General features: G+C 45.0%; 1 protein-coding gene across 1 annotated transcript in view; it reads left to right on the top strand.

The window, feature by feature from the left end:
- The window catches only part of cachd1 (cache domain containing 1), an 81286-nt gene that overhangs the window by 7178 nt on the left and 50814 nt on the right, over nt 1-23294 (top strand). The window contains exon 2 of the mRNA XM_062998034.1: nt 20406-20468. Within this exon, the coding sequence (XP_062854104.1) occupies nt 20406-20468 (63 nt within the window). The remainder of the gene's footprint in view (nt 1-20405; nt 20469-23294) is intronic.

The following is a 23294-nucleotide window of genomic DNA, read 5'->3' on the forward strand; positions in this document are numbered from 1 at the left end:
ATACTACTCTATAATAGTATATACCCTTAGTTAAGTCTATATGTTTTATTTTATTTACTCTGTCTTTGTGTATTTACTGTGTGATGGAGCTGCTATAACACTTGGATTTCCTACATATGGATTAATAAAGAAATCTGATCTGAATAGCACATTATTATTGCACATGATATTAACGTCACACATTTATTGGTATTTTTTTGATTTGCACAACAGACCGGACAGTAAGTGTAAATGTGCCGTGTTTACATTGACATTAAATTGCGCCCCAATTCGTGTTACTTGTAGACCAGTCAGCCTTGTTTTTTATTTTTATTCCTTTATTTTATCTTCTAAATGTGTGACGGTGGAAACGATCCGTGTCTCGTGCCGATGGGCTGTGGGTTCAGGTGTCTGATACACGTCACGATAACAGAATAAAACAAACTGACGGGGGTGTGGATGGTAAACGGGTGCGTTTAGGGTTCAGATCTGCAGCGTGAGCGCTGTGTATATATATTTACATCCATATTACTTCAGGTTTATTTCACTTAAGTGCTTATTTTATTGTATTAGAATTAGAAATAGCATATTCTAGCTCTAGTATTATTCATTTCAGATTTTTTTGCAGTTCAGTTTCATTCGTTTGAATGTCTGCAGTGCCATCATGTGTCTGGTTGTTATTAATAATAATTAATTCTTTATTATTATTATTGCAAGTGTGCAGTGCGGATTTATTTATACATGTTTAGGACTTTATAATACAGTCTAGTGTGTAGAGCTGGCTGGTATGACGGTACATACCGTACTGTATGGATTTTTCATATAGCACCATACCATATAGTTAATACAACAGCTGGAGGCTTTAAAAGGCAGCAGATCATATAATATTGTGCAGATTAGATACAGCTCACGAGGTGGTCAGGTATCGTTAGTAAAACGGTGTTAACAGATGAGAGAGGTTTCCCCGATATGGTGGGAAAAAAATTAACAAAAACAGATGGAGGATGAAGAGAGGAGGACCAAATACAGACTAAAACACTTTATACTGCAGGATCTGTCGAGCCACGGCTGTTACAAACAATACAAACGACATTACGGACGCAGGAACGATCCGTATACACGCAAGGACACGATTCCTCTACAGACGGTCGAGAAAGAAGCTTCAGAGCGATAATTAAAACTTCATGATTCCAGGTTTGTCTTACGGGGTGAAAATACTTCAGGTCAGTCGATAAACCAACGTTATAAGTGACCTGGAGGCGGAGAGATTTAAAGTCGGGCACTTTTAAACGTGTTTTTATTTGTTAAAGAGAGAGCTGAGGGTAAATGTACAATACTTAAATATTAAATAAACAATAAAATTGTATTTATTGCAGCTGTTTGACGCGTCCTGATTCCATCATATGTAAATTATTGATTAAACAAATGATGTGGATATTTTGCATCGTGTCTCAGTATAAAGCTAGAACCGGTACCGGCTGCAGTTGTTATTTTTTTAGAGGCTGCTCGGGTGGCGCTTGCTTGACCACTCCTGAGACCTGGGTTTGAATCTCGTCTGTGCTATCGGCTGACCTGGCGTCTACACATACATACTTGGCTTCGTCTGGCCTAAGACCTGTGATGGATTGGCGCCAACATGTCCAGCGTTTCTCGGTGTAACTGGACCTACTAGACCCTGACCAGGATGAATAAATTGCTGTTTTAGTATTTACAACGTAACGTTACGTACACTGTATGGACAAAAGTATTGGGACGCCCCTTCGAATGATTGAATTCATGTGTTTTTATCCACAACAATTACTGACCGGTGTAATAAATCAATCATATAAAGGAAATTCTGTGCTTCTGACTTTACAGCAGCAGTTTAGGGAAGGCCCTTTCCTGTTCCAGTATGACTGCGCCACCACTGTACAGTTCTGGAATGACCCGGAACATCGACACCAGTCCCGAGCTATACAAATACTGCTATCTTTTGACAGAACGGGCACAAATTCCCACAGACATATGTCAAAGTCTTCTCCTCGACATATCAGAAAAGTGACAGAGTGTGTCCACATAGTTTTGGCCATCTGTTGCATTATCATGGAACAAATGGTTGGATTTTATGACGCACTGAGGGTAGAGGCGCGTACGCTTCATAGTCAAGGAGGGTTTGATGATCGGTGGGAGGTCCACCCCCAAATGGCCTTTGATCTCCCCAAAAAGCTGTCGACCAGATCACCGTCTCAGAGGGGTCTGCACCGCTCCCATCGGTCCTGCCATCAATCCTTCTTAGTCACACGTGGTTGTTAATAATCACACACACACACACACACACACACACTATTTTAGTGTCTGTGTGCTCGGGGTGCAGAGGTCTATTACTCTGGCCCACCCAGCCGAGGTCCGGGTTCAAATCCAGACGTTATTTGTTATGTAGTTAATACAATACAGCCTAAACAATCTTATAGGGGTCTATAGGGTGTCTGTGTTGTTTTTAAAGGGTTTATTCTACTAATGTCATGAGTCTAATGTCATTTAATACAATACAATACGATACTATAAGCAACCCCATAACACAGCTACAATTATATGACCTAGACATCCTTTAAACCCCTATAAGCAACCCCATCATGTAGCTAAATACAATGCGACCTAAACACCCTAAAAAACCCTATAGGCATTGCTCCAGCGTAGCTAATATAAAACGATCTAGACACCCTATAAGCAACCCACATAACGTAGCTACAATAATACGACCTAGACATCCTATATGCATTGCGATGACCTAGCTTATACAATACGTCCTAAACACCCTATAAACCCCTATTGGCATTGTCATAACATAGCTAATACAATACAACCTAGACACCTTATAAACCCATATAAGCAACCCTGAAACATAGCTAATACTATATAACCTAGACACCCTATAAGCAACCCACATAACGTAGCTACAATAATACACCCTAATAACCTCTATAAGCAACCCCATAATGTAGCTAATACAATGCGACCTAAACACCCTAGAAAACCTTACAGGCATTGTCGTAACATAGCTGTAAGCAACCCCCATAACGTAGCTACAATAATACGACCTAGACATCCTATGAACCCATATAAGCAACCCCATCATGTATCTAATACAATGTGACCTAAACACCCTGGAAAACCCTATAGACAGTGTCCCAATGTAGTTAATATAAAACAACCTAGACACACTATAAGCAACCCTGAGACATAGTTAATACTATAGAAAACCCTATAGGCATTGCTCCAACATAGCTAATATAATGCGACCTACGTAGATGCCCTATAAGCAGCCCTGCAACATAGCTAATACTATATGACCTAGAGACTTCACAGACTCCTATGGGTATTGCTGAAACATAGCTGCTAAAATACAACCTAGACACCCTATAAAAATATGACCTAGACATTCTATATGCATTGCCATGACGTAGCTAATACAATACGTCCTAAACACCCTAGAAAACCCTATAGGCATTCATCCAACATAGCTAATGTAATGTGACCTAGACACCCTATTAACCCCTATAAGCAGCCCTGAAATATAGCTAATACTTTACAACCTAGACACCCTACAGACCCCTATATGCATTGCCATAACATGATCTAGACACCCTATAAGCAACCCCCATAACATAGCTTAATACGACCTGAACACCCTAGAAAACTCTATAGGCATTGCCCCAGTGTAGCTAATATAAAACGATCTAGACACACTATAAGCAACCCTGAAACATAGTTAATACTATAGAAAACCATATAGGCATTGCTCCAACATAGCTAATATAATGCGACCTAGATGTCCTATAAGCAGCCCTGCAACATAGCTAATACTATATGACCTAGACACCCTATTAAGCCCTATAAGCAACCCCATAATGTAGCTAATACTATATGACCTAAACACCCTATTAAGCCCTATAAGCAACCCTGCAACATAGCTAATACTACATGACCTTAACACCCTACAGACCCCTATATACATTGCCATAACATAGCAAATATAATATGATCTGGACACCCTATAAGAAACCCCCATAACGTAGCTACAATAATACGACCTAAACATATTACAAACCCACATAAGAAACCCCATAATGTAGCTAATACAATGCGACCTAAACACCCTAGAAAACCCTATAGGCAGTGTCCCAATGTAGCTAATATAAAATGATCTAGACACCCTATAAGCAACCCTGCAACATAGCTAATACTATATGACCTAGACACCCTATTAATCCCTATAAGCAGCCCTGAAACATGGCTAATACTATATGACCTAGACACCCTACAGACCCCTATATGCATTGCCATGCCATGACAAATATAATATGATCTAGACACCCTATAAGAAACCCCCATAACGTAGCTACAATAATATGGCTTAAACATCCTATGAACCCATATAAGCAGCCCCCAAAAATAGCTAATATTCTATGACCCAGGCACCCTATAAGTAACCCCATAATGTAGCTACAATATGATCTAGACACCCTATAAACCTCATTAGCAAACCCATAATGTAGCTATAATAATAGGACCTAGACATCCTTTAAACCCATATAATCAACCCCAAAACATAGCTAATACTGTTCACCCTAAACACCCTATAGGCATTGCTCCAACGTAGATAATATAATGCGACTTAGATGCCCTATAAAGGCCTATAAGTAACCCCTTATCACTAATACAATATGAGTTAAACAAGCAAAAAACCCCTATAAGCAACTTTGAAACATAGCTAATACTACACGGCTCAGACATCCTATACGTAACCACGTAGCGTAGCTACAATAATATGACCTAGACTTCTTATAAACCCCGTAAGCAACCCTAAAACATGGCTAAAATAACACATTGTTTAACAGTCCTTGTTGTTCCTCATCATGAACGACTGTCAAGAGCACTCAAAAAAACGACTCGAACCCGGGTGTGTGGGTTCCAGTTCCCGAGGTTCCGCGTCACTGGGGATTTGTCTCTTTCACTGGTGGAAATTAGTCTTGGTTTGGGGTTTAATCCCCGGAGACGGAGCCCATTCAGACCGACCCCGATGCAAATGAGCGAACCTGCTGACGGCGGCCCATTTATCACCTCTGAGCCGCCGGAGCTCCTCCAACCCGGGTCCCTGGGCGACGGACGCTGCGTGTCCTACCAGTCGCACAGTTTCATGTGTGCTGAGTTTAATATTAACTAGCGGTGAGTTATTCGGTAAGCTGGGGGCGCTGGGAGGAGGCGTAAAATAGCTGGGTAGATTAACTGGAGCGCCGTGACCTTCTGAAACGTTTTGTCTTTACCTCAAACACCTCCGTCCAGATCGGGAGGAGAGAGGAGCTTTCAGATACTCACCGCCCAAGTGGTTTTCCACCAGTCAGTCCTGTAACTGCAAGGACTAATGAGGAAAAGTTTAGTTTTAAGTTAGTTTTAGGCAGTTCCAAGCCTTCCTAGTGATTTTTCATTTTTATATTTACTAGAGATGGGACGATCGATCGGCTACGAATCGGTATCGGCCGATTTTTTATCAAAATATGCTATCGGCGATCGGCCGATATTTCCTAAAAGTAGCCGATCCGATCGTGTGATATATAAAAGATCACGTTAAGTTAACAGCTCAGTGGATCGATCCAGACTTCGAGCTACGAAGCACCAACCATCACATCACCATTCATCAACCATCGTACAGAAACCATCGTGAAAGCTCTTCATGACCTAAAATAACATCATTAACGTTGTGCATCATACATACGATGTAATTTTGCTGATTGTAATATTTACTTTAAAAAGATAATTCAACCGGGTCACATCTGAGTGGATTCTATCAGCACGTTATATAAACTCCTGGTTCACTTTGGTAAATCGTAAGCGGTTCTTACTTGTGATGTAGATGAGAACAGAAAACGTTACAGAGCCAATCAGAGGCAAAAGTTTATTCATTACCAAATTCGTTAGTTCAGGATCATCTGCTGAACTTTTAGCTCCTTAGACGGAACGAGTCTGACTCGGTTACAGATCTGTGGTAATAACAGTGTAATGAAGCTTTTTAATGTAAGAGAGTCACACAGAATGTTCTGTAGTAGCTGGTGTTTATTTAAAACCACGACATTTAATTAATAACAGTAAACACGGAGAGATAACTGAGAACAGAAACTTACGCTTCACATAAAAACGAATCGACTCATGAATCAATGAATCACTTATAGCGACACTGTGAACAAAGCGTCTCTTCTAAAGGCACAAACACACACACACACACACACACACACACACACACGCGCACGCTGCTCCGGTTTATCTTTACTGTGAGGCTCTTTTTAAGTTTATTTATTTTATTTACTGCTAACACCCCCCCCCCCCCCCCCGATCGGAGTCGGCTATCGGCCGATGTCCCTGAAAGGAGATCGGAATCGGTGCCAAAAACCCAGATCGGTACATCTCTAATATTTACGTTTGTGGCATTTAGCAGACGCTTTTATCCACAGCAACTTAAAACTAGGGATGTCCCGATCACGTTTTTTTGTTCCCGATTATTAATTTTGATCCCGATCCGATACCGAGTCTCAAACCGATACTTGTATTTTCTAGATATTGTCTAGATAAGAACTGGATAATACTGTTCACACAGTGCACACTTCAACTACATTACAGTTATTCACATTAATCCAGTGTACATGTTTAACAACTGAATAGCTCTGCAGTGTTGTAGGAAAATAATTCCTGCATCCAAACTATTGCTTAATGTTCTTTTATTTTTACAAAATCTATCAAAATGAGTGAGATAATTACAGTTTTACTTTAAACTTTACATTAGTTTAATGCAGTGATGCACTAAAAATGAACAGAAATCTGTGTAGCAGCTTAACTTGAATATAAGAAAATAAGTAACTTAACAGCATTACAGTAAAACCTGAATACCAAAATAAAATGGAAAGTCACTCTTTTGTTATGAAGGAAAGCCAGTTCTTAAAGTGCTTGTATTGTGAAGATGGTTTGATGGACGTTTCTACGCGAAGTGAGTGTGTTTTGACCCTTTGGGGCTTCCATAGTGCATGGAATAGCGTGCTTGACTCTAGCTGTCCGCTATTCGGTACCGTAACAGAAGAAGTTAATAAAGTGTTAAACGCTCCCGACAATTTGTGAATATACTGTGTATTTATTTCTTTATTAAGCGAGTGCATCACTACGTTGTTTTGTAAACCGGAGTGATCCTCGACTCACACACCATATAAACGGTAAAATTGTACAGTAATGAACGCAGCTCTGCTACACTTTGCTGTTGGACTTGTTTCACTTTCCAATTTAAAGTATTTCCACACAGCGGACATGCTGACGTAAAACAAAAGATCGGGATTACGATCGGGTTTAGTAAAGCCGATACCGATCAGTTAAAAAATGATCTTTGAGATCGGATCGGGACATCCCTACTGAAAACTATGACTGAATGCAGTTCAGGTCTTGCTCAGGGGCCCAACAGTGAACCGATAACCTTATGATTACTAGTTCAGTATTTTACCCTAAAGTGAGACAGATATGAAATCTGAACGACCTGGTTAGGGTTGTTCTGATCCGATACCACATATCCGTATCGGAACTGATATTGGCTTACAGTGCCGGATCGGACTGCATTTGATATCGACCAATGTCCTGCTCTCGGTCAACGTTCCGATTCATCCTGGTGGTTCTCTTCGCTCCTGACTTATCATATCATGTCTTGCTTTGCGCGCCCTGGAACATCCATCCTGTAGGAAAGGGAAACGGCCTCTCCCAAACTGTTGCCACGTATTTGGAGGCGTAGAGCTTATTTTCCATTTTTAATTTCATACCGGTGCTAAAAGGAATAATATACATTAGTATGTTCTCCTTTTTTATCCCTGTATGTTTGATAATATTGTAACTCTGACTGAGAAGATTCGTCTCCACGTTCATTCCTGTTACCTCCATTTGTTCTTATTTTAGAAAGAACATTTTGTGATGAATCACTAGTGCCGTGTTCTCATGCTTTAGCATGTTCTCCATGCTGCCGTATTTCATAAATTTACTAATTCAGTCCTGTTACTCATATAGAGCTCATCCACCCTTGTGGAAATGAAACGAAGGTGCCCGAGATTCGACCAGAACACCTTCTGAGTAGTTCAGTGTGTGTGTTACTAGATCGGTAGCGCCTCCCCCAAAAAAAGTGAGAGGTCTGAGGTCCGACCGTGTTTAGCCGGCGCGCTCCGGATCAGCTCTTTGAGGATCTCGGCGGAGTCGCGAACCCGACCCCACGGGCTGGAGGTGATCCCACCTCCAAACGTCTTCTATTGAGCCGGGGCTATAATTAACTGGTCTGCTTCATTCAGTTTAGGGTAACACACACACACACACACACACACACACACACACACAGTGGTGAATAGGGGCTTGATGGGGGGGGGGACGAGCTTTTGTGTGGCCCTTCCTGCCGGGTGACCCGTGATTGCACACGGGGACTTTATCACCCTGGCCCCAGCGCCCGGCCCTGAATGGATGGGGGGTAGGGGCGAAGGGAGTTTGAGGGGTGGTTTCAGCGCTGAGCCCTTCATCCTTTCATCCTCGCATTTTTGAGCACCCTTCCCCCCTCTTTCCTCCGCCGGAGTGAACCGGGCCCCTCTGCAAACACACCTCCAGCAGACCCTCGCTTCAGGATTTGGTGATTTGGGGATTTCGGGACGTCCCGTCTGCTCTGCTTTAACGATTTGACCCGAAATGCGGACCTGTCTCGCGTCTTGAGGGTTCTGGATGGAACATTTTGGGAGTTTTTCCTCGCCGCTCTTGTGCTGGGCTTCCCTTTTTTGGTTGGGGGCGGGGTGGGGGTGCGGGGCGTCTGCTCCCGGAACCTGGAATTCGTGACGTTTGCTTTGAAACGGCCTCCATTGTGTGGAGAAGTGCTGAGCAAATACACATCTGAAGATCTGGAGGGGCTTCTAGCGCCGGGAAGTTAGGGCACTCGTGGTGGAGGTTCGCAGGGGGGGCTGGGGAGTCGCACACAGGGGCGAGAAGGGGGCGGGGGAGGGGGGGGGGGGTGTCGAAAAGCTTCCGTCGTGCGGAGCAACAAAGCCGACGACAAAGTTCCCGGGACGTTTTACCATCGTGAATAAATAAATGAATAAATAAATAAACAAACCAGGTTCGACCTTCCCTCCCTCAGGCGAGCCGATCGTTGTCCGTCCGTTAGCAGATCTGAGGTTTGAACGATGCCACCCAGATGCCACCTGCTATGGCACAATACCACCGTATCACCCCGTCATAAACTGTAGAAGCTACAAATGCCCCGGGATTTTAGTTTGTGACATTGTCCCTCCCCCTTTAGACACACCCAATCGTGTGGGGATTCGAAATAATAATAATAATAATAATAATAGCAACCATGGGCGCCCCCTAGTGGGCACAATCTTCAGTACTGCCTTTGCAGCGGACAGAATCGGGCACTGGTCTGCTGGGTGGGCAAAGACGGGACAAAAAACAGTGGGCGTGGTCTTCGACGCCGTGTTATGACTGGTTAGTAGCACAAGCGCCTGTAGAGAAGTGGAAGAACGTGGAGATCAGTGTGTGACTCTCCTGGCGCGAGACTGGCGTCATGCGCCAATCCACCAAACTGTGGTGAATAGGAAGGGGTCGGTGGAGCGGCATTGTCCCTCCCCCCTTAGACACACAGCCAATCGCGTGTCTGTGTTGCCGCCCGGTCAGCTGATAGCAGAGCTGAGGATTCGAAATAATAATAATAGCAACCATGGGCGCCCCCTAGTGGGCACAATCTTCAGCACTGCCTTTGCAGCGGATAGAATCGGCCACTAGTCTGCTGGGTGGGAAAACACGGGACTAAAAAAAAGTGGGCGTGGTCTTTGACGCTGTGTCAGGACCCTGGTTAGTAGCCTGAGACGCCTGTACAGAAGTAGTAACGTGGAGATCAGTGTGTGACTCTCCTGGCGCGAGACTGGACTATGGTGAATAGGAAGGGGTCGGTGGAGCGGCTTTGTCCCTCCCACTTTAGACACTCGGCCAATCGTGTGTCTGTGTTGGCGCCCGGTCGGCTGATAGCAGAGCTGACATTATGTTAAGCTCGCTTGACCGGGACAGGCGTCTAGGGATCTGTTTGGAGTAGCCAATCCACCTTCTGCATAAAGAAAAGCAGAGAACTGGATTACTGTGGGGCGCACGCTTTACCAGCTGAGCCACAGTGATGCCATAATGATGCCACAGCGAGGCCATTGTGATGCCCAATAGCTATAGTGATGCCATGTGATGCCACATCTATAGTGATGCCACAGCCTTAGTGATGCCACAGTTATGCCAGTGATGCCACAGTTATGCCAGTGATGCCACAGCCTTAGTGATGCCACAGCGAGGCCATTGTGATGCTATAGTGATGCCATGTGATGCCACATCTATAGTGATGCCACAGTTATGCCAGTGATGCCACAGCCTTAGTGATGCCACAGCGAGGCCATTGTGATGCTATAGTGATGCCATAGCTATAGTGATGCTATGTGATGCCACATCTATAGAGATGCCACAGCAGTAGTGATGCCACAGTAATGCCACATCTATAGTGATGCCATAGTGATAACAGTAATAGTGATGCCACAGCCTTAGTGATGCCACAGCCATAGTGATGCCACAGCGAAGCCATTGTGATGCCATAGCTATAGTGATGCTATTTGATGCCACTTCTATAGTGATGCCACAGCCATAGTGATGCTGCAGGCATGCCACAGCTATAGTGATGCCATAGTGATGACAGTCATAGTGATGCCGCAGCCATAGTGATGCCACAGCCATAGTGATGCCACAGCCATAGTGATGCTATGTGATGCCACATCTATAGTGATGCCACAGCCATAGTGATGCCACAGCCAGTGATGACAGTCATAGTGATGCCACAGTCAGTGATGCCGCAGCCTTAGTGATGCCACAGCCATAGTGATGCCACAGCCATAGTGATGCCACAGCCATAGTGATGCCACAGCCATAGTGATGCTATGTGATGCCACATCTATAGTGATGCCACAGCCATAGTGATGCCACAGCCAGTGATGACAGTCATAGTGATGCCACAGTCAGTGATGCCGCAGCCTTAGTGATGCCACAGCCATAGTGATGCCACAGCCATAGTGATGCCACAGCCATAGTGATGCTATGTAATGCCACATCTATAGTGATGCCACAGCCATAATGATGCTATGTGATGCCACATCTATAGTGATGCCACAGCCATAGTGATGCCGCAGGCATGCCACAGCTATAGTGATGCCATAGTGATGACAGTCATAGTGATGCCACAGTTATGCCAGTGATGCCACAGTCATAGTGATGCCACAGCGAGGCCATTGTGATGCCACAGCCATAGTGATGTCATATTGAAGCCACAGTTAAGCCAGTGATGCCACAGCTATAGTGATGTCATAGTGATGCCACATTTATGCCAGTGATGCCACAGTGATTCCATTGTGATGCCACAGTGAAGCTTGCTTGACTGGGACTGTTTCACTGTTTACTGGTGGCTTTACGAACGCATTTCCACCGATTTAGTCATACCCAGTTACCTGATTTGTGTTTCCAGTACCTGACCGCTTCTTTTCACCTGCGCGATGCGGGTTCATGTGGAGAGCCGCATAGCGCACGGAGAGTCACACGCTGATCTCCATTATCCCACGTCGCGGCGCAGTACCCTCGATCAGCCAGCAGAGGTCGTAACTGCAGCAGAGATGAGGAACCCCCTCCGACCTTCCCTCCCTCCGACGAGCCAATCGTTGTCCGTTAGCAGACCTGTGGTTCGAACTATGCCACCCAAACGCCCCAGGATTTTGGTTCGCGACCCCTCTGAGCGCAGTCCGGCTCGACGTCTGACCTCTGAACCCGTCGGCTGTACTGGTTTTATCTGGCCATTCTGACTGGTAATGCGACGCCAGCGTGAGCAGGAGCGGAGGAGCTGGGTGTTCCTGCAGCGCATTTCACTCGCTGGTATGTAAACATGAGTGTGGCTTCGTGAGGTGTGTGTGTGTGTGTGTGTGTGTGTGTGTGTGTGTGTGTGTGTGTGTGTGTGCGGGCACCGAGGCGGGTTGCCAAGTTTTTCATGCGCGTTTATTTATACCCCCCACAGGCCCAGTGAAGATGTTGAAGTGGGGTATTAGATAAACGGAGCGACCCCGAGCTCACGGCGTATTAGTCATGTGGATTATTTTACTGCCCCATTTACTCGTTATAGGTGTGTGTGTGTGTGTGGTGGGGTAAATCCTAGTGGGTAAAGTGTGGATGCTGGGCAGAAATGCTTCCTGTAGGGTCTGATTAGAATAGCCAATCCACCTTCTGCATAGAAAAGAGCAGAGAACTGGACTACTGTGGGGCGCACACTTTACCAGCTGAGCCACAGTGATGCCACAGTGAGGCCATAGTGATGCCACGGCTATGCCATATCCATAGTGATGCCATGTAAGGCCACAGCCACGGTGATGCCATGTGATGCCATAGTGAGGCCACAGCCATAGTGATGCCACAGCGAGGCTATTGTGATGCCAAAAATGCTAGTGATGCCGTAGCCATAATGATGCCATAGTGATGCTACAGCCACAGTGATGCCAGAGCCACTGTGATGCCATGTGAGGCCACAGCCATAGTGATGCCATAGTGAGGCCACAGTGATGCTACAGCCATAGTGAGGCCACAGCCATAATGATGCCGTAGTAATGTCACTGTGATGCCATAGTGAGGTCAGTGATGCCATATCTATGCTATAGTGATGCAACAGTGTTGCCATATTTATGCTATAGTGATGCCACAGCTATAGTGGTGCCACCATGATGCCACGGCCATAGTAATGCCACCGTGATGCCACAGTTATAGTGATGCCATAGTGATGCCACAGCCACAGTGATGCTACAGCCATAGTAATGTCACAGTGATGTCATAGTGAGGCCACAGCCATAATGATGCCATAGTAATGTCACTGTGAGGTCACAGTGACGCCATAGTGATGCCACAGTGATGCCATATCTGTTAGTGATGCCACAGCTATAGTGATGCCACAGCCATAGTGATGCCACCGTGATGCCACAGTTATAGTGATGCCATGTGAGGCCACAGTGATGCCAGAGTGAAGAATGTGAACTGGCATCGTTCTGAAGCAGAGAAACAGATGATTTTGCTGAAATTATAAAAGTGTGATTTAGTTTTTGGGGGGCTTTTAATTTGTTTACATTTTTTTGTCGGATTAAAAATATAAACTAAAGTTCAATTTAAATATATACCTACAGATTTAATTGTATATAATGGAAGATGGGATTTTTAATGGCTGGTAAATGGGCGTGGCTCTTCCGTTCTCTGGGTTTTGGGCGTGAATATAAATGAGCTCGGCTGCGGCTGATCGATGTTGCGCCGCTGCGTGCCGAGTGGGTTTAAACTCGCCGCTGTTTGTTGCGCGGCCCTCAGAACGTCGGCGCTCCGCCGCTGCATTATTGATGCGTTTGTGCGGCTCTTCATGCGCCGTGCATTTTAATTCAGCGTACAGACCGACGTCCGGATTAAATAAACCAGAGCACCGGCAGCCTGCAGGTCCACCACGACATTCAGCTCACATTGTCCCTCAGTTTAGTCATATCCAAGTACCCAGTTGGACTCGCATCTGTGGGGTGCTCACTTTACTAGATGCCATAGTGATGCTGTAGTGATGCCACAGCCATAGTGATGCCACAGCCATAGTGATACTGTAGTGATGCCACAGCCATAGTGATGCTGTAGTGATGCCACAGCCATAGTGATACTGTAGTGATGCCACAGCCATAGTGATGCCACAGCCATAGTGATACTGTAGTGATGCCACAGCCATAGTGATGCCAAAGCCATAGTGATGCCACAGTGATGACAGTCATAGTGATGCCACAGTTATGCCAGTGATGCCACAGCCTTAGTGATGCCACAGTCAGTGATGCCACAACCTTAGTGATGCCACAGTCGTAGTGATGCCACAGCGAGGACATTGTGATGCCACAGCCATAGTGATGCCACAGCCATAGTGATGCCACAGTGATTCCATAGTAACACCACAGCCACAGTGATGCCACAGTTTATAGTGATGCTATAGTGATGTCATAGTGATGCCACAGCTATAGTGATGTCATAGTAATGACAGTCATAGTGATGCAACATTTATGCCAGTGATGCCACAGCCATAGTGATGCCACAGTGATTCCATAGTAACGCCACAGCCACAGTGATGCCACAGTATATAGTGATGCTATAGTGATGTCATAGTGATGCCACAGTGATGCCACAGCTATAGTGATAGTGATCATTGTTGTTATTTATTATTACATTAGTAGTAGTAGTTTCATTATTATTATTATTATTATTAATATTGTTTTTGTCATCATCATTATTGTAATTAGTATTACTGAATTATTATATTATATTAATTGAATTATTATTCATTTAATTTGTCATTATTTTTTTTAAAATTATATTATAATTTTTATTTTTGTCATTATTATTATTAATCTATTATTAACATCATCTTTTATTTTTGTCATTATTTTTATTATTAATTATAACATTTTTTTTTTTTTGTCATTATTATTATTATTATTATTATTAATTAAATATTATTATTTATATATTATTATTATTTTGAATAAGCAGTAGGTGTAGAAAATACTGTGTTTATGAGTTTAAACAGAACTGGGCTGCAGTAACATCGTGTGTTTGAGCTTCACAGTAAGAAACGACTGAAATCTCATGAATAGATTCATAATATATTTATAGTTTATTAATTTGAATTCGCTTCATTTACGGTTGGCAATTTCCAAAATAAATAAAGAAAAACTGTTTTCTTTTAGTGGAGATTCAGCAAATGTGAGAGTGTGAGGATATTTCTTTCCTGGTTATAACGTTTGGACTTGCTGAACCTTGTATGTGTATTTATTCTGCTGCTATTTATTATGTATTATTTCCCCACGTCAATTTCACGCTGAAGTTGGAACTAATAACTAGTCGCGAGTGCTTTACTTGACTTTTCCTCCTGGAACGAGACGAGTCGGGAGCCCTGCAGCTCCGGCTGGACGTGGAAGAGGGACGGTAATAAAACACCGGGCCTCTGAAGCCCCGTCATTGTTCCTCGGGCCCCTTCACATGTGGAAAGCATTACATCCTGTCTGCCGGACTGAAAGAAAACAGAGCCGCCGCGAGCTGCAGATCTGCGCCGGGTTCTCAGCAGGGCCGCCGCCGTTTTTACAAAGACGTTTTGTTATTGCGGGACTCGGCCGGGCCCCGGGGCCGAGGACACACGAACCCGGCCGGCTGACGGTGTCCGTTCCGTTCGGCCGACGCTCTAACGAACTGTCGAGCCTCGTTACGTAACGTTTAATCATACACACATCCTGTATCGTCTGATTAGCCTTCACACAGGACCTTCGTCTTTATAAACACGTAACGCTTACAGGGCTCCATGGAAACGGACTCTCGTTTTAGGTTGTTGTAGGACTTCACCATATTAAAAAAAAAAAGTGTTTCCTGCTTCGGTTGGATTAAATCGAACCCTGGTGCGATTGTGCTGTTACTGTGGTTCATTAGAGCTGTCATGTGTGGTGCGTAGGGCTGGGCGGTATATCGTAAATATCGATATATTCGATATAACTTTTTACACGATGTTGAAGACCATATTCGATATATCGAGTATGCGTAGAACACACAGGGCAGCATCTGAGAAACGCTAAGCGGGACGCTTTCCTTCGCGTATGAGCATGGAGACTGAATCACTGAGTCAACGAGTCAGAAACGACTCTTTTCAGATGAATTATCCATCGGAATCGAATCAGGAAACCGTGCTCTTATCTGCGGTAAAGATTCATTCGTTTTGCTCACTCTGATAAAGAGATTCAGATGTATGAACCAATCAGAGCCTCCGAATTCAGATTATGGGCGGAATTTTAATCTCTCTTCTTATTGGTTGTTGTATATTTGACAGATAAGTGAACGAATGACCAGTTTCAGCTTTCAACCGCGACAGTAAACACAGTTAAATATGGATTTATATATTCTGGAAATATTCTGGAAATATATCTGGAAAGATGGCCCCCAAGGTAAGCAGCGGTTATGATTTTATACTGCTGTGTGGCTGATCTGGGTCGCGGTGCTGCTGTTTACTGTGCGATTTCATTATGCAATGATAGAAAAGCATCATCAAATATTAAACGGTTTTTCGGTTTTTTTTGACGCTCATTTATTTAAAGTAAAACAAAGCAGACCAGACAGACTCGTCTGCAATTCCTCCCGGTGATAGATGGTGTGTGTGACCCCCTATGGCCGATCAGTGGACTTGGCATAAGTTCTCTCCACTAATGAAATTCCTCGCTCGTTGTTTTAGTACAGTAAGTCACGTTAAGTTTTGTTCGTACGGCCCGTGTTAGTGTGTGCTGTGCTGGTATGAGTGGATCAGACACAGCAGCGCTGCTGGAGTTTTTATAAACACCTCGCTGTCACTGCTGGACTGAGAATAGTCCACCAACCAAAAATATACCGTGGGCAGCATCCTGTGACCACTGATGAAGGTCTAGAAGATGACCGACTCAAACAGCGGCAATAGATGAGCGATCGTCTCCGACTTTACATCTACAAGGTGGACCGACTAGGTAGGAGTGTCTAATAGAGTGGACAGTGAGTGGACACGGTGTTTAAAAACTCCAGCAGCGCTGCTGTGTCTGATCCACTCATACCAGCACAACACACACTAACACACCACCACCATGTCAGTGTCCCTGCAGTGCTGAGAATCATCCACCACCTAAATAATACCTGCTCTGTGGTGGTCCTGTGGGGGTCCTGACAATTGAAGAACAGCTTGAAAGGGGGTAACAAAGCATGTAGAGAAACAGATGGACTACAGTCAGTAATTGTAGAACTACAAAGTGCTTCTATATGGTAAGTGGAGCTGATAAAATAGACAGTGAGTGTAGAATTAGTGCTGGGAGGTATGATGGTACGTTCGGTACACCGTCTTTGATTCCTCGTACCGTGGCATAGTTAATACAACAGCTGTAGGTTCAATAGGCAGCAGATCATAAAATATTGTCCGCCGCTAAAAGCGCTATGGAGCGCCGTGCAGATTAAACTCACTAGTTAGCCAGGTAGTGTTAGTATAACAGTGTTAACAGCTGAGAGAGGTTTCCTCAATATGGTGATAAAGAAAATGAACAAAAACAGATGGAGGATGAAGAGAGGGAGACCAAATACAGACTAAAACACTCTATACTGCACGATCTGTTACAAACGACGACATTACGAACGCAGTAACGATCCACACACGCAGGGACTCGATTCCTCTACAGACGGTCGAGAAAGAAGCTTCAGAGCGATAATTAAAACTCTGGATTCCTGATTTGTCTTACGGGGTAAAAATACTTCAGGTCAGTCGATAAACCAACGTTATAAGTGACCTGGAGGCGGAGAGATTTAAAGTCGTCCAGTTTTAAACGTGGTTTTATTTGTTAAAGTGGGAGCTGAGGGTGATTGTATAATACTTAAATATTAAATAAACAATTAGAATTGTATTTATTGCGCCTGATTCACTCGTACTGATTCCATCACACGTATATTGTGTCATTTTGTGGGGCCGAACAGCTTATAGTATCAAAACCTTCATTATATACAAGCTGAAATTAAACCTGTTTATATTCTATGTACTTAAGACAGTAGAATCAGCCACATATATATAAAATCGACTGGCGTATACGTCACAAATCCCGGCGCTCTCGCTGGCATTCAGACGAACATATCACACAAAAATAAACCCGTTCACGCAGCGGGCTCGGGCTGCAGCTCGGCGTCCCGGGTGATTATTAATCTCCTCGAGCTCCGAGTAATCCGGACCGTGGTTCGTCAGATGCCTGAAATGCTGGCGCTCACGTCGCCCTTGATCCTGGAACGCCGGGGCACGATGAGAACTCCGAACAAAGAACATAATCGGTCCCGAGGGCGACTCTAACTCGGCCGATATGAAGCGCAGGGGCGCGCAGGAGTCCCGTCCCATCGAGCGTCGGATCCAGGGTTACAGCTCCACGTGTATCTGTGTTTATCTGGATTCTCCTCCCTGTTTCACTTTTAAACTTGTGTTACAGCTCGAGCTTCTGAGAAATGGTGAGAATCAGAATCAGCTTCTCCCAGAGTCTAAAACGCTTCTGGTTGAAAATAAAGCTTAACGTGGTTTAATGTAGTAAAAGAAGGAGACAGGAGCACTAAACTTCTCTTCATTATTACTGCTCATAAGTCACGCTAAGTTTTGTGCACCGCCGTCACACAAGCAAATGCGGTTTTGTCACCTCTCGTGTGAATGCGCCGGTGCCGAAGGGAATACGCTATTCCAACATCGAGCATCTCCAGCATTAAGAAGCGTCAGGAAACAATAAAGAATTAAAACTAAAGTGCAGCTTTTATTGTATTTTTATTGATGTGTAACTGTTAGTAACTGTATTTCAGTGTGTTTATATTATATTTGTGTTATTTTCAGTGTTTAAGTGTCAAAAACAACCTCATTATTTTACATGAGACTAAAATATCTGCAGCTCCACGGGATCCATGGACGCATTAACAGGTTTCACAAACATCCTTATGGGAAAAAATACCTCGAAACTCGACGTCTTTAAAACTTGAGAACCGACTGACGCAGATGTGTCTCAGATTTTGTTGGTCTTGGATGTTTTGACTAAGCGATTGCTAACTGAATTGCCGTAGGATCGCCTCACAGTGCGGATTAACCAGTAAACGTGAGGCACGAATGAAAATGTGAAATCAGTGAACATATAACACGGTAAAACGCTGGGTTGTGATGTAGCGTCGCTTTTGTGTATAAACGCGAGTGAAGTTCCACCCCGGAGGTTCGGCGACCCTCTCGGCGGCGGTTTCCGCGTCTCCGCTCGGCGTTCTCGGGTTTCAGGCTGTGAAATTCCTCGCCGGCGTAGCCAAAGCTGTGAAAGCCATCAGAGAGGCCCGAGAAAACAAACACGCCGGAGCGGAACCCGAGCGGCCGCGGCGTGGGTTCGGCTCGGCTCTCCCGCGTTAACGTTATTATTATCATCGGGGTTTTAACGTGGTTCATGGTTTCTCGTCCACGCCCGCGCTGAAATTCCTTCCCTTTGTTGCGGTAGGTGTGTTTGGAAGCGAATCACGTGACCCGTCGCCGAGCGTTTCGTCTCTGGTGTTGAATACGTGAGCTTGTGTTCTTACGGTCGGGGCGCGAACACTGGGTGATGACGGCTCGACTCCTGCGCTTTATTTATTATTATTATTATTATTATTATTATTATTATTATTATTACAGGTGACAGATCCGGGTTATGAGAGTTCAGGTCGTCACGCGTGCGGATTTCAGTCGTAGTATTCAGTGTCGACGTAAAACCACATTTTCTACACAAATAAAAATGTAATTAAATCATAGATGTTTATTTAAATTTGATGAAAATTATAATAATTTTTTTTATAATAACCACCACAGTATATTTCTGGTTGGTTGTGACACGTGTGCAGTACAGGCCGCTTCTTTTCACCTGCGGGAGGCGGGTTCATACGGAGATCCGTCGTCCTCCGTCTCTGTGCGGCGCCGGCACAAATCCCCACAGACGTACAACATTCGAAGTCTTATGAGAAGCCCTCTCGGAGGAGCGGCTGCTGTTAGAGCTGAAAAGATTGTTTTGTTTGTGCTAGCTGGAGTTCTGTTTTGTCTGTTTTGTTTGTGCTAGCTGGAGTTTAGTTTCATCTGTGCTAGCTGGAGTTTTGTCTGTTTGTGGTTGGTTGCTTAAACCCTGTTTCGTCTGTTTTGTTTGTGCTAGCTGGAACCGAGTTTCGTCTGTTTAGTTTGTGCTAGCTGGAGTTTTGTCTGTTTTGTTTCATTTGTTTAGTCGGTGCTAGCTGCAGCTGTTTCGTCCGTTTTGTTTGTGCTAGCTGGAGTTTTGTCTGTTTCGTTTGTGGTTGGTTGAGTTTTGTTTCGTCCGTTTTAGCTTAAACCCTGTTTTGTCTGTTTTAGCTGGGCCCCTGTTTCATCTGTTTTGTTTGTGCTAGCTGAAGTTTCGTCTGTTTTGTTTGTGCTAGCTGGAACCCTGTTTTGTTTCTGCTGGCTGGAGTTCTGTTTTGTCTGTTTTGTTTGTGCTAGCTGGAGTTTTGTCTGTTTTGTTTGTGGTTGGTTATGTTTCGTCTGTTAGCTTAAACCCTGTTCCGTCTGTTTTATCTGCACTAGCTGAAGTTCTGTTTGGTTTGTTCTTGTTTAAGTCTGTTTTGTTTCATTTGTTTAGTCGGTGCTAACTGGAGTTCTGTTTCGTCTGTTTCGTCTGTGCTAGCTGGAGTTTTGTCAGTTTCGTCTGTTTTGTCTGTGATTGGTTGGAATGTTACTCGTCTGGTTGATCTTTTATATTTTTTTCTCCCCTCAGAGAATCTTCAGCTCCTTTATGTACACGGAGAAAACTTCAAACGGAGAGACGGAGGTGCAGCAGGTGAGTCAGTTCTCTTTTACTTTCCGTGTGTGTGTGTGTGTGTGTGTGTGTGTGTGTGTGTGTGTTTGCGCGCCCGTGTGTGTGTGTGTGTGTGTGTGTGTGTGTGTGTGTTTGCGCGCCCGTGTGTGTGTGTTTGCGCGCCCGTGTGTGTGTGTGTGTGTTTGCGCGCCCGTGTGTGTGTGTGTGTGTGTGTGTGTGTGTTTAGTCTGCAGGGCCAAAAGGATGCCAATTAAAATTCAGCGCTCGGCGTCTGACTCTCTTTGAAGCTCTTTTGTGTCTCTATCAGACGAATCGCGGCTTCGCCGGCTGTAATTTTGGGGAACGAGTCGCTCGGTCGGAGTGAAAAAACGTCCAGAACCGACTGATGAACGAGCAGCGACACGACCTTCACTAAAGAGCCTCAGAAATACAGAGTTCAGTCATTACGGAGGAACCGGCGCCACCTAGAATATTCAATATTAGCGCGTAATAATCTGGTGCTGGTTTACGACCCCGAATCAGAAAAAGTTGGGACGGTTTTAAAAATGCAAATCAAAACAACAGACCTGCAAGACGTTCCAAGAAAGTTGGGACGGTAAAGCATTTACCGCTTTGTAACGTCGCCGTTCCTTCTCGCGGCGCTTAAAAGACGTTTTGGCACCGAGGAGACCGAGCGGTGACGTGTTTCAGTGTTACGTCCTGGTCAGGGTCTTGGTGGGTCAGTATGTGGACACCTGTCTACAGATGAAGATAAAGTGTGTGTGTGTGTGTGTGTGTGATCCCGTGAACGACAGTGCATTATGTACAAAAGTATTGGGACACTCCCTCAACAGTGGCTAACAGATATTATAAATCACCGCATCTCGTTATCACCACTGTGGTGTGATGTGTGCACAGTGCTGCACGTCTGACGTTCTCTAGTTTTTGTTTCGTTGCTCCTTGTGAGTCTCTGTGGGTCTCACTGGATCCTACTGAGTCTCCGAGTCTTGGTGGACTTGGTGAGGGTCTCGGTTTGTCTTGATTTGTCTCTGAGGGTCTCGGTTTGTCTCTGAGGTTCTCGGTTTGTCTCTGAGGTTCTCGGTTTGTCTCGATTTGTCTCAGAGGGTCTTGGTTTGTCTCTGAGGTTCTCGGTTTGTCTCTGAGGTTCTCGGTTTGTCTCGATTTGTCTCAGAGGGTCTTGGTTTGTCTCTGCGGGTCTCCGAGAGTCTTGGTTTGTCTCTCAGGGTCTGGGTTTCAGAAGGTCTTCAATGGATCTTCATTTGTCGCAGAGGGTCTCGATGGGTCTCGGTTTGTCTGTGAGGGTCTCAGACGGTCTCGGTTTGTCTCAGGGGGTCTTCATAGGTCTCTGTTTGTTTCTTCGGGTCCCGATGGGTCTCGGTTTGTCTCAGAGGGTCTTGATTCATCTCTAAGGGTCTCTGTTTGTCTTTAAGGGTCTGGGTTTGTTTCAGTGGGTCTGGGTTTTTCTCAGAGGGTCTTGATAGGTCTCTGTTTGTTTCTTCGGGTCCTGATGGGTCTCGGTTTGTCTCAGAGGGTCTTGATTCATCTCTAAGGGTCTCTGTTTGTCTTTAAGGGTCTGGGTTTGTTTCAGTGGGTCTGGGTTTTTCTCAGAGGGTCTTGATAGGTCTCTGTTTGTTTCTTCGGGTCCCGATGGGTCTCGGTTTGTCTCAGAGGGTCTTGATTCATCTCTAAGGGTCTCTGTTTGTCTTTAAGGGTCTGGGTTTGTTTCAGTGGGTCTGGGTTTTTCTCAGAGGGTCTTGATAGGTCTCTGTTTGTTTCTTCGGGTCCTGATGGGTCTCCACAGCTGGATTATTTGGATAGACGAGCTGTTGTGTTGTGTTGTTGTGGGTTTTGCTGTGAGGTGATGGTGTTGTTGTGTGTTTGGCGTGTACGTGTTGATGTGTGTGGTGGTTGAGAGGATTAATATCATTTACGTGTGATTTAGACTCCCGGAGGTTTTACTGTGCGCCGCTAAATGAGCCGCCGGTGAGAGGAAAGCTCGTGTTCGGGTAATTTATGTCCCCCAGCTGAGGGAAGCCTCACCGCCACGCCGGTGCTGCTGGAGTTTCTTTGTTTACCTCAGGGATCTCGGTACTGAGTAAATAAACAGAACTCATGTACAAGCGTTTATTTTACCAGTACTGGTCTGCCGGGGAGTCGTACTGGAATGGTCGCTCCTGCCCCCCCCCCAGTGGCGTGCTCGCTCCACCGACCCCTTCTTATTTACCCGTACTGTGGTGGATTGGTGCGTGAGTTCGGTCTCATGCATGTAGAGTCACTCTCTGATCTCCACTTTCCTCCACTTCTGTACAGGTGGGTTTTGAAGAGGGTCATGGGTTGGTCTCATTGAGTCTCGTGGGTCTCAGTGGGTCTTAGTGAGTCTGAATAGGTCTCGGTAAGGTTCTCAGTGGGTCTCGGTTTGGTATCAATGGGTCTCCGTGGGTTTTTTAAGAGGGTCTCGGTGGGTCTCGGTGAGTCTCAATGGGCCTCGGTGAGTGTCATTTGGTCTCAGTGAGTCTCTATAATGGGTCTCGCTGAGTCTTAGTGGGCCTCATTGAATCTCGTGGGTCTCGGTGGGTTTTGAAGAGGGTCTCGGGTTGGTCTCAATGGGTCTGAGTGAGCCTGAATGGGTCTCTGTGGGTCTCGGTGAGTCTGAATAGGTCTCGGTGAGGTTCTCAGTGGGTCTCGGTGAGTTTTAATGGGTCTAGGTTGATCTCAGTGGGTGTTAATGGGTCTCAGTGGGTTTCGGTGAGTCTCCATGGGCCTCGGTGAGTGTCAGTTGGTCGCAGTGAGTCTCTGTAAGTCTCAGTAGAGTCTCTGTGAGGGTCTCGCTGAGTCTTAGTGGGTCTC

This window comes from Trichomycterus rosablanca, chromosome 6 (assembly GCF_030014385.1).
Source record: "Trichomycterus rosablanca isolate fTriRos1 chromosome 6, fTriRos1.hap1, whole genome shotgun sequence".
Taxonomy (NCBI): Eukaryota; Metazoa; Chordata; class Actinopteri; order Siluriformes; family Trichomycteridae; genus Trichomycterus; species Trichomycterus rosablanca.